This window comes from Oncorhynchus clarkii, chromosome 13 (assembly GCF_045791955.1).
Source record: "Oncorhynchus clarkii lewisi isolate Uvic-CL-2024 chromosome 13, UVic_Ocla_1.0, whole genome shotgun sequence".
Taxonomy (NCBI): Eukaryota; Metazoa; Chordata; class Actinopteri; order Salmoniformes; family Salmonidae; genus Oncorhynchus; species Oncorhynchus clarkii.
In genome coordinates this window covers 59,785,746-59,801,279 of record NC_092159.1, presented here as the reverse complement: position 1 = coordinate 59,801,279, position 15,534 = coordinate 59,785,746, and the positions used below count along the sequence as shown (strand labels likewise).

At 43.8% G+C, this 15,534-nt stretch overlaps 1 protein-coding gene across 1 annotated transcript in view; it reads left to right on the top strand.

Moving 5' to 3' along the window:
- LOC139424090 (protein kinase C alpha type-like) overlaps positions 1-15,534 on the top strand; it is a 41,614-nt gene that overhangs the window by 13,989 nt on the left and 12,091 nt on the right. Inside the window, exons 5-8 of the mRNA XM_071175788.1 lie at positions 7,271-7,417; positions 7,661-7,834; positions 10,998-11,089; positions 11,345-11,407. Of these exons, the coding sequence (XP_071031889.1) occupies positions 7,271-7,417; positions 7,661-7,834; positions 10,998-11,089; positions 11,345-11,407 (476 nt within the window). The remainder of the gene's footprint in view (positions 1-7,270; positions 7,418-7,660; positions 7,835-10,997; positions 11,090-11,344; positions 11,408-15,534) is intronic.

The following is a 15,534-nucleotide window of genomic DNA, read 5'->3' as shown; positions in this document are numbered from 1 at the left end:
CTCCCTTAACAAATTGATTATTTCCTGATTCCAGAGCTCTCGGAGATACTGAGCCACCATGGTGATGTTGTCTGTTCTCTCTCTCCTCTTCAGCTGTGTGATTGAATATTACTCTCTCCTCTTTAGCTGTGTGATTGAATATTACTCTCTCCTCGTCAGCTGTGTGATTGAATGTTACTCTCTCCTCTTCAGCTGTGTGATTGAATATTACTCTCCTCTTCAGCTGTGTGATTGAATATTACTCTCCTCTTCAGCTGTGTGATTGAATATTACTCTCCTCTTCAGCTGTGTGATTGAATATTACTCTCTCCTCTTCAGCTGTGTGATTGAATATTACTCTCTCCTCTTCAGCTGTGTGATTGAATATTACTCTCCTCTTCAGCTGTGTGATTGAATATTACTCTCTCCTCTTCAGCTGTGTGATTGAATATTACTCTCCTCTTCAGCTGTGTGATTGAATATTACTCTCCTCTTCAGCTGTGTGATTGAATATTACTCTCTCCTCTTCAGCTGTGTGATTGAATATTACTCTCCTCTTCAGCTGTGTGATTGAATATTACTTGGAATGAATGCTCTCAGAGTACTACTAGCCTCTTTCACATTTATATTTTTCTGTCTATTTTCCTCTGTCTCTTTAATCCATACAAACTACTGACACAGTACCACAGGGCAAAACCATATAACCTCCTTTCCTCGTGTAGTATCCTGTCCTGAAACAAAGTCTCCTGAGATCTACATGTAGTTGGGTTGTTTTAATTCTCATGTCGCTCTATTCAACAGCCTTCACATCCCTCCAAGGCCAGGGTTTTCACAAGTCTGGGTGGGTTGCCTGGGAAACCAAAACATCATCATCAGGAAGAGAGAGAGAGAGAGAGAGAGAGAGAGAGAGAGAGAGAGAGAGAGAGAGAGAGAGAGAGAGAGAGAGAGAGAGAGAGATGCCTCTACAGGTGTATAGTATCATTAGAATATTGTAGCTCTTGAGCATGGTGTCCGTTGCATATTGTGAGAGATGGTTTTGACATTCTCTGTATGTGCTGATAATGCCATCCTTTATTAAAAATAAGCTGTTAATAATCATGGATATCGAAGTGCTTTAAAGGGGTGGTGGGGACTTACTACCACTGTAGCTTCTCTTTCCTGTCTCTTCTAGGCCTGCCAATTAAACCACTACCTCAAGGTAGCTCTTCTGCCCCCCCACCTCTCCTTTAACCATCCCTCCTTTTCCCACCCTTCTCTATCAGCTCTGCAGTCTCCTCTTGTCTTCTTCCATTGATGTCTCACACCTCTCCTCTGATGGTTTGAGTAGCGCTCAGCTTCTTCAAACGTGATTTACTAACAAAGATGCCAAGTTTGTTCAGGTCAGGTCATGTGGTTAGGAGCCATTCCAGGCCTGGTCTGCTATGCAAGAGAAATTCTCACATTTTCACTATTACGTCACACATTGTACACACACACACACACAGACACACACATAAACACACACACACAAAAACACACACACAAAAACACACACACAAAAACACACACACAGCGTTGATGTTAGTAAATTTGTGGACCACACAGACCTCTGGAGGGGTCCTCATCCTCACCATCTCAGGCTCAGCAATGCACTGTCATTGCCCAGGAGAGCAACACTACTGCTCCTCATTGGCTAAGACTGACAATGACCCCTCCTTATTGGCCAGTAGTGTGGTCCGCAGCCCGCCTTCTATTAGTCCATCACAAGCCTAGACTATAGAAGGCTAATAAGTGGTTAAGCATGTGGGCATGTGTATCGTGATGAACTGTCCTGTACATCCACGCCTTGGTGTGTGCACACACTCTCCTCCACAAGGTGGCAACATTGGATTGGATTCAATTGTATAGGTTTGTGTGTGTGTGTGTGTGTGTGTGTGTGTGTGTGTGTGTGTGTGTGTGTGTGTGTGTGTGTGTGTGTGTGTGTGTGTGTGTGTGTGTGTGTGTGTGTGTGTGTGCGTGCGTGCGTTAAACTATATGGTCAAATACTCACACAAAATCTATTGTATGTTTCACATTGTCTAACTTCTCATCTACGTTAAGCTTTTTTGTTGTACAAACTAAACTTCAGATTCCAACACATCACCATCATTGGAAAGCATTTAAGTCATCATATCAGCTAACATAAAACTGTAGTAACATAGTAAGTAAGTACTGTAGTGAGTACTTACTTAAAAAGTGCCTTTTTAATGCTTTGCATACATAAAAAAAAGAAAACATTGCACCTTGTGTTTAACTGCCATTCTGATGTTGACCACTAGAGCTAGCTGCTCTTTTTCCTACCAATAGCCACTAGATTGGAAACCAATAACACCACCTAACACTACCAACCCATTTAGTCAACATTAATGTCAACACACCTACCTATATTCTCCCTGTAGGTCTAACATGATGACGTTCTGAAGTTCATGCTTGTTGTTGGTGGTGTGTCGGTGCAGTAAAGGGCCGGTCCCTATGCTCTGCTTGCATTAGCCTCTCCTGTCTATAGACTGGTTTAGTGTCTGTCTCTGAGCAATCATACATCAGTCAGCCCACCTTTATTCCCCACTTCCCCTGGGGTCTCCCAGTCTCTCTCTGCATCCTGCTACAGAAGCTGGGTCTAGAACGCTGTCAACCATCATAAGAGCCACTTGAAAATGAATGCTCTGTGCATCTTACAAAATCCCCAGCGACTTATATTATACGATTTTGAACAATTTTTATTTTATTTTATTTTATATTTCTCCTTTATTTAACCAGGTAAGCTAGTTGAGAACAAGTTCTCATTTACAACTGCGACCTGGCCAAGATAAAGCAATGCAGTGCGACACAAACAACAACACAGAGTTACACATGGAATAAACAAACCTACAGTCAATAACACAATAGAAAAAAAGTCTATATACAGTGTGTGCAAATGAGGTAAGATAAGGGAGGTAAGGCAAAAAATAGGCCATAGTGGCAAAATAATTACAATTTAGCAATTAAACACTGGAATAATAGATGTGCAGAAGATGAATGTGCAAGTAGAGATACCGGGGTGCGAAGGAGCAAAAAATAAAATAACAGTATGGGGATGAGGTAGTTGGATGGGCTATGTACAGGTGCAGTGATCTGTGAGCTGCTCTGACAGCTGGTGCTTAAAGTTAGTGAAGGAGATATGAGTCTCCAGCTTCAGTGATTTTTGCAATACGTTCCAGTCATTGGCAGCAGAGAACTGGAAGTAAAGGTGGCCAAAGGAGGAATTGGCTTTGGGGGTGACCAGTGAAATATACCTGCTGGAGCGCGTGCTACGGGTGGGTGCTGCTATGGTGACCAGTGAGCTGTGATAAGGCGGGGCTTTACCTAGAAAAGACGTATAGATGACCTGGAGCCAGTGGGTGTGGCGACAAATATGAAGCGAGGGCCAGCCAACGAGAGCATACAGGTCGCAGTGGTGGGTAGTATATGGGGCTTTGGTGACAAAACAGATGGCACTGTGATAGACTGCATCCAATATGCTGAGTAGAGTGTTGGAGGCTATTTTGTAAATTACATCACCAAAGTCAAGGATCGATAGGATAGTCAGTTTTACGAGGGTATGTTTGGCAGCATGAGTGAAGGACGCTTTGTTACGAAATAATAAGCCGATTCTAGATTTAATTTTGGATTGGAGATGCTTAATGTGAGTCTGGAAGGAGAGTTTACAGTCTAACCAGACACCTAGGTATTTGTAGATGTCCACATATTCTAAGTCAGAACCGTCCAGTGTAGTGATGTTGGACGGGCGCGCAGGTGTTGGTAGCGATCAGTTGAAGAGCATGCATTTAGTTTTACTTGCATTTAAGAGCAGTTGGAGGCCACGGAAGGAGTGTTGCATGGCGTTGAAGCTCGTCTGGAGGTTAGTTAACACAGTGTCCAAAGAAGGGCCAGAAGTATACCAAATGGTATCGTCTGCGTAGAGGTGGATCAGAGAATCACTAACAGCAAGAGCGACATCATTGATGTATACAGAGAAAAGAGTCGGCCCGAGAATTAAACCCTGTGGCACCCCCATAGAGACTGCCAGAGGTGCAGAAAACAGGCCCTCCGATTTGACACACTGAACTCAGTCTGAGAAGTAGTTGGTGAACCAGGCGAGGCAGTCATTTGAATAACCAAGGCTGTTGAGTCTGCCAATAAGAATGTTGTTGATTGACAGAGTCGAAAGCCTTGGCCAAGTCGATGAATACAGCTGTACAGTATTGTCTCTTATTGATGGAGGTTATGATATCGTTTATGACCCTGAGCGTGGCTGAGGTGCACCCATGACCAGCTCTGAAACCAGATTGCATAGCGGAGAGGGTGTGTTGGGATTCGAAATGGTCGGTGATCTCTTTGTTAACTTGGCTTTCGAAGACCTTGGAAGGCAGGGTAGGATAGATATAGGTCTGTAGCAGTTTGGGTCTAGAAGAGGGGGATGACCGCAGCAGCTTTTCAATCTTTGGAGATCTCAGACAATAAGAAAGAGAGGTTGAACAGGCTAGAAATAGGGGTTGTAACAATTTTGTCTAATCATTTTAGAAGGGAGGGTCCAGATTGTCTAGTTTTGCTGATTTGTAGGGGTCCAGATGTTGACCAGGGTAGGTAGGGGTGGCCAGGTGGAAAGCAAGGCCAGCTGTAGAAAAATGCTTATTGAAATTCTCAATTATCGTGGATTTATCGGTGGTGACAGTGTTTCCTAGCCTCAGTGCAGTGGGCAGCTGAGAGGAGGTGCTCTTATTCTCCATGAACTTTACAGTGTCCCAGAACTTTTTGGAGTTTGTGCTACAGGATGCAAATTTCTGTTTGAAAAAGCTAGCCATTGCTTTCCTAACTGCCTGTGTATATTGGGGGGCTATTCTATGCTAATGCAGTACGCTACAGAATGTTTTTGTGCTGGTCAAGGGCAGTCAGGTCTGGAGTGAACCACAGGCTATATCTGTTCCTGGTCCTACATTTTTTTAATGGGACATGCTTATTTAAGATGGTGAGGAAAGCACTTTTAAAGAATAACCAGGCATCTTCTACTGACGGAATGAGGTCAATATCCTTCCAGGATACCCGGGCCAGGTCGATTAGAAAGGCCTGCTTGCTGAAGTGTTTAAGGGAGCGTTTGACAGTGATGAGGGGTGGTCATTTGACCGCAGACCCATTACAGACGCAAGCAATGAGGCAGTGATCGCTGAGATCCTGTTTGAAGACAGCAGAGGTGTATTTGGAGGGAAGGTCGGTTAGGATGATATCTATGAGGGTGCCTGTGTTTACGGATTTGGGGTTGTACCTGGTGGGTTCATTGATAATTTGTGTGAGATTGAGGTACATCAAGCTTAGATTGTAGCATGGCCGGGGTGTTAAGCATGTCCCAGTTTAGGTGAAATAACAGCACGAGCTCTGAAGATAGATGGGGGACAATCAATTCACATTTGGTGTCCAGGGCACAGCTGGGGCAGAAGGTGGTCTATAGCAAGCGGCAACGGTTGGCCTTCATCAGAGTGTCAAGAGTCTTTCCCTAGTGTCCAGAGACAAATTTCAACTAATTGAAAAGACCTAGTTATCGAAAAGACAAAGTCAACCGGTCCTTTAAAAATTGCAGTTCATTTTGTCAAATCGTGTTTGTATTTTTCATCAGGTGAATCACCAGAATCATAATAGAATCAGGACCGTGATAGTGAGTCTGGTCCAAGGCTTCAGTTCTTTCTGAAATGCAATCATAGACAGGTAGTTGGCCTGGCAACAGTTGTCTCTCTGCTGGGTGTTAGTTTCCTTTTTCTCTTGTTATCTGAAAGAAACAGACAGCGGTTGGAGCTGCAGTGGTGGCCGGTGAGCTCTAATTGCCCTCTGTGTTGGGGACATGGCAGTCCAATCATTGTCACAAAGGGGCACAGAGACACCCTTACTGACCCACACCCACCTCACAATAATGCCAAATACTACTCTGGATAACTGTCAATCAAAGGGAAACAAATATCTTTTTTTATGCTCCAATCAGTCCATATGAAACATCAAAACATCTGCATTGTTCTGTTATTACAACTTTTAGTTATCAAATCTTTATGTTGTCTTGGTGTTTCTGCATTCATTTTCTGAATTAGTTTGTGTTGTTTGGGATATAAATTGTTTCTGAAGCTCTATAGGAACTTGTTATTACCACCTCCCTACTAGCTATGAAGTAGCTTCATCATGGGTCCATACTGAATCCTTGAAAATATGTAGATCTTAAAAGCTGTAAGCCTATCGTCAAAGGATAGCCCCACTAGAGCATGGTAGCAGTCTATTACCATGGCATCTATCCCAGTGTTAAAGCTACCATAAAGAAGACAGATGAGTGGGAATAGTGTTTGTGACTCTGAGGAATATTACCTGACTACCTGACTGTTATGGAACCCCCACAAGTCCCAGAGGACCAGACTATACTTTCTGACTGACTCTCTGTCAGTCTCATAGGCAGGAGACACTTAAAGGGGCAATCTGCTATTTAAACAACACAAAAGTGGACACCCCTCTGCTTTTTTAGGGTAAACACCTGAGGGATAGGGTTAGGGAAATGTATTGACAGAGCAATCGATGCAAGAACTGACCATCCATCTGATCAAAATTACAGTTTTAACTATTTTGAAGCTATACAGTGTTTGTTTACAATTACATTGTTTACAAACAATGGAGTAAAACAATCTTCTATTTTGGGTTCTGATGACAGTTGAACTACTCTCATGAGGCATTTCTAAGTTATATTCTTGACGAATCAATGGATATATATAATTCATTTAAAAGTCCCAAAATGGATGTAGCAATCGCAGATTGCCCCTTTAATGCTTGGTCTCAACTCTGTTCCACACCAATAGACACTGGATGACAGGCAGCTGAGCACTGGGTTGCATTTGATGCTGTCAGAATCAGAAGAGTAGGATTTCATCATGTTGGTTATTCGAAAGAAAGAATCTGGATGCATCCCAAATAGCCCCCTGTTCCCTTTATAGTGCACTACTTTAGACTAGAGGCCTATGGGTGCCATTTGGGACACGTGCTCTCCCTTAAGGACAGATCATTTACTTGGCAGGCTGCATCAAGCTCCTCATGACATTTTTGTTATTTTGTTTGTTGGATGTTGAGTCATGTCTGTTGAGCATGTATGAATTGTAATATGTGGGGTTAATAAAATGTGGTGTAACAAGTTTGTGTTTGTGTGTGTGTGTGTGTGTGTGTGCATGCGTGCGATGTGTGTGTGTGCGTCTGTGCGCGTGCGTACGTATCTGCGTATGTGTGTTTTGCGACGTAGAAAGCCAAGCTGGGCCATGGGAAGAAAGTGATTACGCCAGCGGACCACAGACGGTTCAGCTCGGACCGCACCATGCCCGGAATGGACCGTGTCCGACTCAGTGACTTCAACTTTCTGGCTCTGCTGGGGAAGGGCAGCTTTGGCAAGGTAAGAGAAGAGGCTGGGAATGTAACATGTGAGTAGTTGAATTCATTAGAGGTTGAGGCATCAAGCTGGACCAGCAGAACCAATGGCAGGGATCATTTTTGACATATTCGGTAGACTACTTTTGAGGTGTGAAAACATCTGACAAACTTATATTTTTGGAATGTAATGTCCCTTTAAGGTTAGGGTTAGTGGTGTAAATCCCATGGAGAGAAAGCACCTTAAACCCCAGGTGTCCCTGTGTAGGTGATGCTGGCAGAGATGAAGTCCACAGAGGAGCTGTACGCCGTCAAGATCCTGAAGAAGGACGTGGTGATCCAGGATGATGATGTGGAGTGTACCATGGTGGAGAAGAGAGTCCTGGCCCAGAGAGACAAACCACCGTTCCTCACTGCACTCCACTCCTGCTTTCAGACTGTGGTAGGCACTGTACACACACATGCACACATGGGCATACATACATGGACTTACACATGCACACACACACACACACACACACACACACACACACACACACACACACACACACACACACACACACACACACACACACACACACACACACACACACACACACACACACACACACACACACACACACACACTATGAGGGTTCAGGGGTCATCCTGCAGATGAATAATAGAGGAGGCCTCCTCAGTGTGTTCTCATCACTCTTTCATGAACCTCTCCCTGAGAAGAAACAGACAGAGCCCTTGACGATGCATCTACACACACTCCTTTAGAGCACGGGCTTGTGTGTGAAGTCCTCACAAGGATAAGAAACAGACAGAGCCCTTGACGATGCATCTACACACACTCCTGTAGAGCACGGGCTTGTGTGTGAAGTCCTCACAAGGATAAGAAACAGACAGAGCCCTTGACGACGCATCTACACACACTCCTGTAGAGCACGGGCTTGTGTGTGAAGTCCTCACAAGGATAAGAAACAGACAGAGCCCTTGACGACGCATCTACACACACTCCTGTAGAGCACGGGCTTGTGTGTGAAGTCCTCACAAAGATAAGACAACCAAGACAGCTCTGACAAGTGAAGACATTTTGCCTGTCCCCACAAGGAACATTACTATTTTAGGCTTAGGGGTGGGTTTAGGTTTAGGGTTAGAATTAGGGTACAGTTTAGGGTTAAGGTTGTGGTTTTGGATTAGGGTTATGGTTCGGGTTAGGTTAAGGTTTAGGGAAAATAGGATTTTGAATGGGAATCAATCGTTTGGTCCCCACAAGGATAGTAAAACAAATGTGTGTATTTAATGTGTGTATGTTTCTTTTGTGTCATTGTCTTTGTGCGTGTACACGGCACACACTGCTTCAACACAGTGGCCAGTGAGTTGAGTGAGTTGAACCTCTCCAAACAACCCCATCATATAGATCTACAGAGCAGAGGGAGCAGAGAGAGAAGAGAGGCCTTTGTCTTCAATCAGCCCTGTGGAGAGTCCTGCTCCAGCCTCTCTGTCTGACTGACAGATGACTTATAAGGCCTTTCATAAAACAATAAAACACTCAGGTCTGAAGGTTACACCTGACACCTGCTGGGCTTTCATACACTTCAGGGATGGATTATGGGACTGTTGGTCTTCTATGTTGTGTACATCAGCAGAGTACTGATGAGGGTACAAACCTACTGTGTTTTGTTTCCTTCGTTGACGTCTGTCAGCTTTCTATTTCTGTGGGTCAGGTAGTACAGGTATTAATAGGAGGCTGTGGTTCAGGTAGTACAGGTATTAATAAGAGGCTGTAGGTCAGGTAGGGTGGGGCGGCAGGGTAGCCTAGTGGTTAGAGCGTTGGACTAGTAACCGGAAGGTTGCAAGTTCAAACCCCCGAGCCGACAAGGTACAAATCTGTCGTTCTGCCCCTGAACAGGCAGTTAACCCACTGTTCCTAGGCCGTCATTGAAAATAAGAATTTGTTCTTAACTGACTTGCCTAGTTAAATAAAGGTTAAATAAATAAAAAATAAAAAGGTAGTACAGGTATTAATAAGAGGCTGTAGGTCAGGTAGTACAGGTATTAATAAGAGGCTGTAGGTCAGGTAGTACAGGTATTAATAAGAGGCTGTAGGTCAGGTAGTACAGGTATTAATAAGAGGCTGTAGGTCAGGAAGTACAGGTATTAATAAGAGGCTGTAGGTCAGGTAGTACAGGTATTAATAGGAGGCTGTAGGTCAGGAAGTACAGGTATTAATAAGAGGCTGTAGGTCAGGTAGTACAGGTATTAATAAGAGGCTGTAGGTCAGGTAGTACAGGTATTAATAAGAGGCTGTAGGTCAGGTAGTACAGGTATTAATAAGAGGCTGTAGGTCAGGAAGTACAGGTATTAATAAGAGGCTGTAGGTCAGGTAGTACAGGTATTAATAGGAGGCTGTGGGTCAGGTAGTACAGGTATTAATAGTAGGCTGTGGGTCAGGTAGTACAGGTATTAATAGGAGGCTGTAGGTCAGGTAGTACAGGTATTAATAAGAGGCTGTAGGTCAGGTAGTACAGGTATTAATAGGAGGCTGTGGGTCAGGTAGTACAGGTATTCATTGGAGGCTGTGTGTCAGGTAGTACAGGTATTAATAGGAAGCTGTGGGTCAGGTAGTACAGGTATTAATAGGAGGCTGTGGGTCAGGTAGTACAGGTATTAATAGGAGGCTGTAGGTCAGGTAGTACAGGTATTAATAGGAAGCTGTGGGTCAGGTAGTACAGGTATTAATATGAGGCTGTGGGTCAGGTAGTACAGGTATTAATAGGAGGCTGTAGGTCAGGTAGTACAGGTATTAATAGGAAGCTGTGGGTCAGGTAGTACAGATATTAATAGGAGGCTGTGGGTCAGGTAGTACAGGTATTAATAGGCTGTAGGTCAGGTAGTACAGGTATTAATAGGAGGCTGTGGGTCAGGTAGTACAGGTATTAATAGTAGGCTGTGGGTCAGGTAGTACAGGTATTAATAGGAGGCTGTAGGTCAGGTAGTACAGGTATTAATAAGAGGCTGTAGGTCAGGTAGTACAGGTATTAATAAGAGGCTGTAGGTCAGGTAGTACAGGTATTAATAGGAGGCTGTGGGTCAGGTAGTACAGGTATTAATAGTAGGCTGTGGGTCAGGTAGTACAGGTATTAATTGGAGGCTGTGTGTCAGGTAGTACAGGTATTAATAGGAAGCTGTGGGTCAGGTAGTACAGGTATTAATAGGAGGCTGTGGGTCAGGTAGTACAGGTATTAATAGGAGGCTGTAGGTCAGGTAGTACAGGTATTAATAGGAAGCTGTGGGTCAGGTAGTACAGGTATTAATATGAGGCTGTGGGTCAGGTAGTACAGGTATTAATAGGAGGCTGTAGGTCAGGTAGTACAGGTATTAATAGGAAGCTGTGGGTCAGGTAGTACAGATATTAATAGGAGGCTGTGGGTCAGGTAGTACAGGTATTAATAGGCTGTAGGTCAGGTAGTACAGGTATTAATAGGAGGCTGTGGGTCAGGTAGTACAGAGGTGTTCTATAAACACAACATCCTGCCTTTCAGCTTTTGTGAAGGTTTGTTTGATGTTGATGACTCTCTCTCTCTCCCTCGCTCCATCTCTGTCATCTCTCCTAGGATCGTCTGTACTTTGTGATGGAGTATATTAACGGAGGGGACCTCATGTACCACATTCAGCGTGTGGGCAAGTTCAAGGAGCCACAGGCAGTGTAAGTTACAGTCTGTTGTCACTGACTATAGCGCCAGCCATACATATAGACCTAGCTCACCTATAAGACAGGTTTAAAATCAATAGTGCACAGCATCTATATCCTCAAAGTCAGCTCTCTGTAAATGTATGTACTGTATTATCAACCTGGTATTATACCTTTCTGTAACATCTACTGTTTTGAAAAATCATCACACTTTTCACATATCTACATGCTTTTCCATGTTTCTAAGTGATCATGTTGTTGCCATTGTAGGTTCTATGCTGCAGAGATCGCTGTGGGCCTGTTCTTCCTGCACAGAAAGGGTGTTGTATACAGGTGGGTGTGAAAGTCTCCCTGGAGGAACCATATTCATCTCTACACTAGTTTGGGGGATTTCCTTATCCGGTGTAGTGTAGAAATTAGTCCCACACTGAAATTTAAAACACATCAGGGACAACTACAGTGTTATTGAGAAACTGTGGTGACACAGGGAGTAACTGCTGTTTGTGAAAGCTGAGTATTGAGCTGCAACTTTGCCTGGCTTGTTTATAATAGCTGTATCTTAATTATATCTGCATGCTGAAAAAGTTAGCTTAGAAGGTTCTATAAATACAGACTGAGAGACTCATTGTAGAGGTAGTGAGATAAAAGAAGGAGCAGTACAGGGAAGATAAAGAAAGAGAGAAAGGAAGAGCCAAGGCTAAGAGAGGTACAGTTGAAGTTGGAAGTTTACATAACCTTAGGTTGGAGTCATTACAACTCCAACCACTCCACAAATGTCTTGTTAACAAACTATAGTTTTGGCAAGTCAGTTAGGACATCTACTTTGTGCATGACACAAGTCATTTTTCCAACAATTGTTTACAGACAGATTATTTCACTTATACACTTATCACAATTCCAGTGGGTCAGACGTTTACATACACAAAGTGGACTGTGCCTTGGAAAATTACAGAAAATAATGTCATGGCTTTGGAAGCTTATGATAGGCTAATTGACATCGTTTGAGTCAATTGGAGGTGTTGCTGTGGATGTTTTTCAAGGCCTACCTTCACACTCAGTGCCTCTTTGCTTGACATCATGGGAAAATGAAAAGAAATCAGCCAAAAATTGGAGACCTCCACAAGTCTGGTTCATCCTTGGGAGCAATTTCCAAATGCCTGAAGGTACCACGTTCGTCTGTACAAACAATAGTATGCAAGTATAAACACCATGGGACCACGCAGCCGTCACACCGCTCAGGAAGGAGACGTATACTGTCTCCTCGAGAACCAACTTACCTGGGTCGAAAAGTGCAAATCAATCCCAGAACAACAGCAAAGGACCTTGTGAAGATGCTGGAGGAAACAGGTACAAAAGTATCTATATCCACAGTAAAACGAGTCCCATATCAACATAACCTGAAAGGCAACTCAGCAAGGAAGAAGCCACTGCTCCAAAACCGCCATAAAAAAAGCCAGACTACGGTTTGCAACTGGGGGCATGGGGGCAAAGATCGTACTTTTTGGAGAAATATCCTCTGGGCTGATGAAACAAACATAGAGCTGTTTGGCCATAATGACCATCATTATGTTTGGAGGAAAAAGGGGGAGGATTGCAAGCCGAATAACATCATCCCATCCGTGAAGCACGGGGGTGGCAGCATCATGTTGTGGGGGTGCTTTGCTGCAGGAGGGACTGGTGCACTTCACAAAATAGATGGCATCGTGAGGATGGAAAAGTATGTGGACACATTGAAGCAACATCACAAGACATCAGTCAGGAAGTTAAAGCTTGGTCGCAAATGGGTCTTCCAAATGGACAATGACCCCAAGCATACTTCCAAAGTTGTGGTAAAATGGCTTAAGGACAATAAAGGCAAGGTATTGGAGTGGCCATCACAAAGCCCTGACTTCAAATTCTATAGAATATTTGTGGGCAGAACTGAAAGCGTGTGCGAGCAAGAAGGCTTACAAACCTGACTCAGTTACACCAGCTCTGCCAGAATTCACCCAACTTATTGTGGGAAGGTTGTGGAAGGCTACCCGAAACGTTTGACCCAAGTTAAACAATTTAAAGGCAATGCTACCAAATACTAATTGAGTGTATGTAAACATCTGACCCACTGGGAATGTGATGAAAGAAATAAAAGCTAAAATAAATTATTCTCTCTACTATTATTCTGACATTTCACATTCTTAAAATAAAGTGGTGATCCTAACTGGCCTGTAACAGGACATTTTTACTAGGAGTAATTGTCAGGAGTGTGAAAATTTAAATGTATTTGGCTAAGGTGTATGTAAACTTCGGACTTCAACTGTACATAGATACTGAACATGGAGTATACTGTAGGCTACAGGGAAAGAGTTAGAGAATGGAGACAAAGGCAATAGTAAGAGAAAATTTGTTATGAAGAAAGGAAAGACAGATGTAAAGGGGGAGGAATATAGAGGTAGAGATATGGAATGAGAAGTTCAAAGAGAGAGAGAAAGAGAAAGCTCTGTTTTATCTCCATCAAATCAAATCAAATTTTCTTTGTCACATACACATGGTTAGCAGATATTAATGCGAGTGAAGCGAAATGCTTGTGCTTCTAGTTCCGACAATGCAGTAATAACCAATGAGTAATCTAACCTAACAATTCCACAACAACTATCTTATACACACAAGTGTAAAGGGATGAAGAATATGTACATAAAAATATATGAATGAGTGATGGTACAGAACGGCATAGGCAAGATGGAGTAGATGGTATAGAGTACAGTATATACATCTCCATCCCGCGGATCAGCGGGTTGTTACCCACCCTCACCACCTGGGGGTGGCCCGTCAGGAAGTCCAGTACCCAGTTGCACAGGGCGGGGTTGAGACCCAGGGTCTCGAGCTTGATGATGAGTTTGGAGGGTACTATGGTGTTAAATGCCGAGCTGTAGTCGATGAACAGCATTCTCACATAGGTATTCCTTTTGTCCAGATGGGTTAGGGCAGTGTGCAGTGTGGTTGCGATTGCGTCGTCTGTGGCCCTGCTGGGGCGGTAAGCAAATTGGAGTGGGTCTAGGGTGTCAGGTAGGATGGAGGTGATATGGTCCTTCACTAGTCTCTCAAAGCACTTCATGATGACGGAAGTGAGTGCTACGGGGCGGTATTTGTTTAGCTCAGTTACCGTAGCTTTCTTGAGAACAGGAACAATGGTGGCCCTCTTGAAGCATGTGGGAACACTAGACTGGGATAAGGATTGATTGAATATGTCCGTAAACACACCAGCCAGCTGGTCTGCGCATGCTCTGAGGACGCTGCTGGGGATGTCGTCTGGGCCTGCAGCCTTGCGAGGGTTAACACATTTAAATGTTTTACTCACGTCAGCTACAGTGAAGGTGAGTCCACAGGTTTTGGTAGCGGGCCTTGTCAGTGGCACTGTATTGTCCTCAAAGCGAGCAAAGAAGTTGTTTAGTCTGTCTAGGAGCAAGACATCCTGGTCCGTGATGGGGCTGGTTTTCTTTTTGTAATCTGTGATTGACTGTAGACCCTGCCACATACCTCTTTTGTCTGAACCATTGAATTGCGCCTCTACTTTGTCTCTATACTGACGCTTAGCTTGTTTGATTGCCTTGTGGAGGGAATAGCTACACTATTTGTATTCGGTCATGTTTCTGGTCACCTTGCCCTGGTTAAAAGCAGTGGTTCGCGCTTTCAGTTTTGCGTGAATGCTGCCATCAATCCACGTTTTCTGGTTTGGGAATGTTTTAATAGTCGCTGTGGGTACGATATTGCTGATGCACGTGCTAATAAACTCGCTCACCGAACCAGCATATTCGTCAATGTTGTTGTTTGACGCAATGCGGAAATATCCCAATCCACGTGATCGAAGCAATCTTGAAGCGTGGAATCAGATTGGTCGGAAAAGCGTTGAACAGACCTGAACGTGGGAGCTTCCTGTTTTAGTCTCTGTCTATAGGCTGGGAGCAACAAAATGGAGTCGTGGTCAGCTTTTCCAAAAGGAGGGCAGGGGAGGGCCTTATATGCGTCGCGGAAGTTAGAATAACAATGATCCGGGGTTTTACCAGCCCTGGTAGCTCAATCAATATGCTGATAGAATTTAGGGAGTCTTGTTTTCAGATTAGCCTTGTTAAAATCTCCAGCTACAATGAATGCAGCCTCAGGATATGTGGTTTCCAGTTTACATAGAGTCAAATAAAGTTTGTTCAGGGCTGTCAGGGAGGAATATATACGGCTGTGATTATAATCGAAGAGAATTCTTTTGGTAGATAATGCGGATGACATTTGATTGTGAGGAATTCTAATTCAGGTGAACAGAAGGACTTGAGTTCCTGTATGTTGTTATGATCACACCACGTCTCGTTAATCATAAGGCATACCCCCCCCCCGCCCATCTTCTTACCAGAAAGATGCTTGTTTCTGTCGGTGCGATGTGTGAAGAAACCAGCTGACTGTAACGACTCCGATAGCGTGTCTCGAGTGAACCA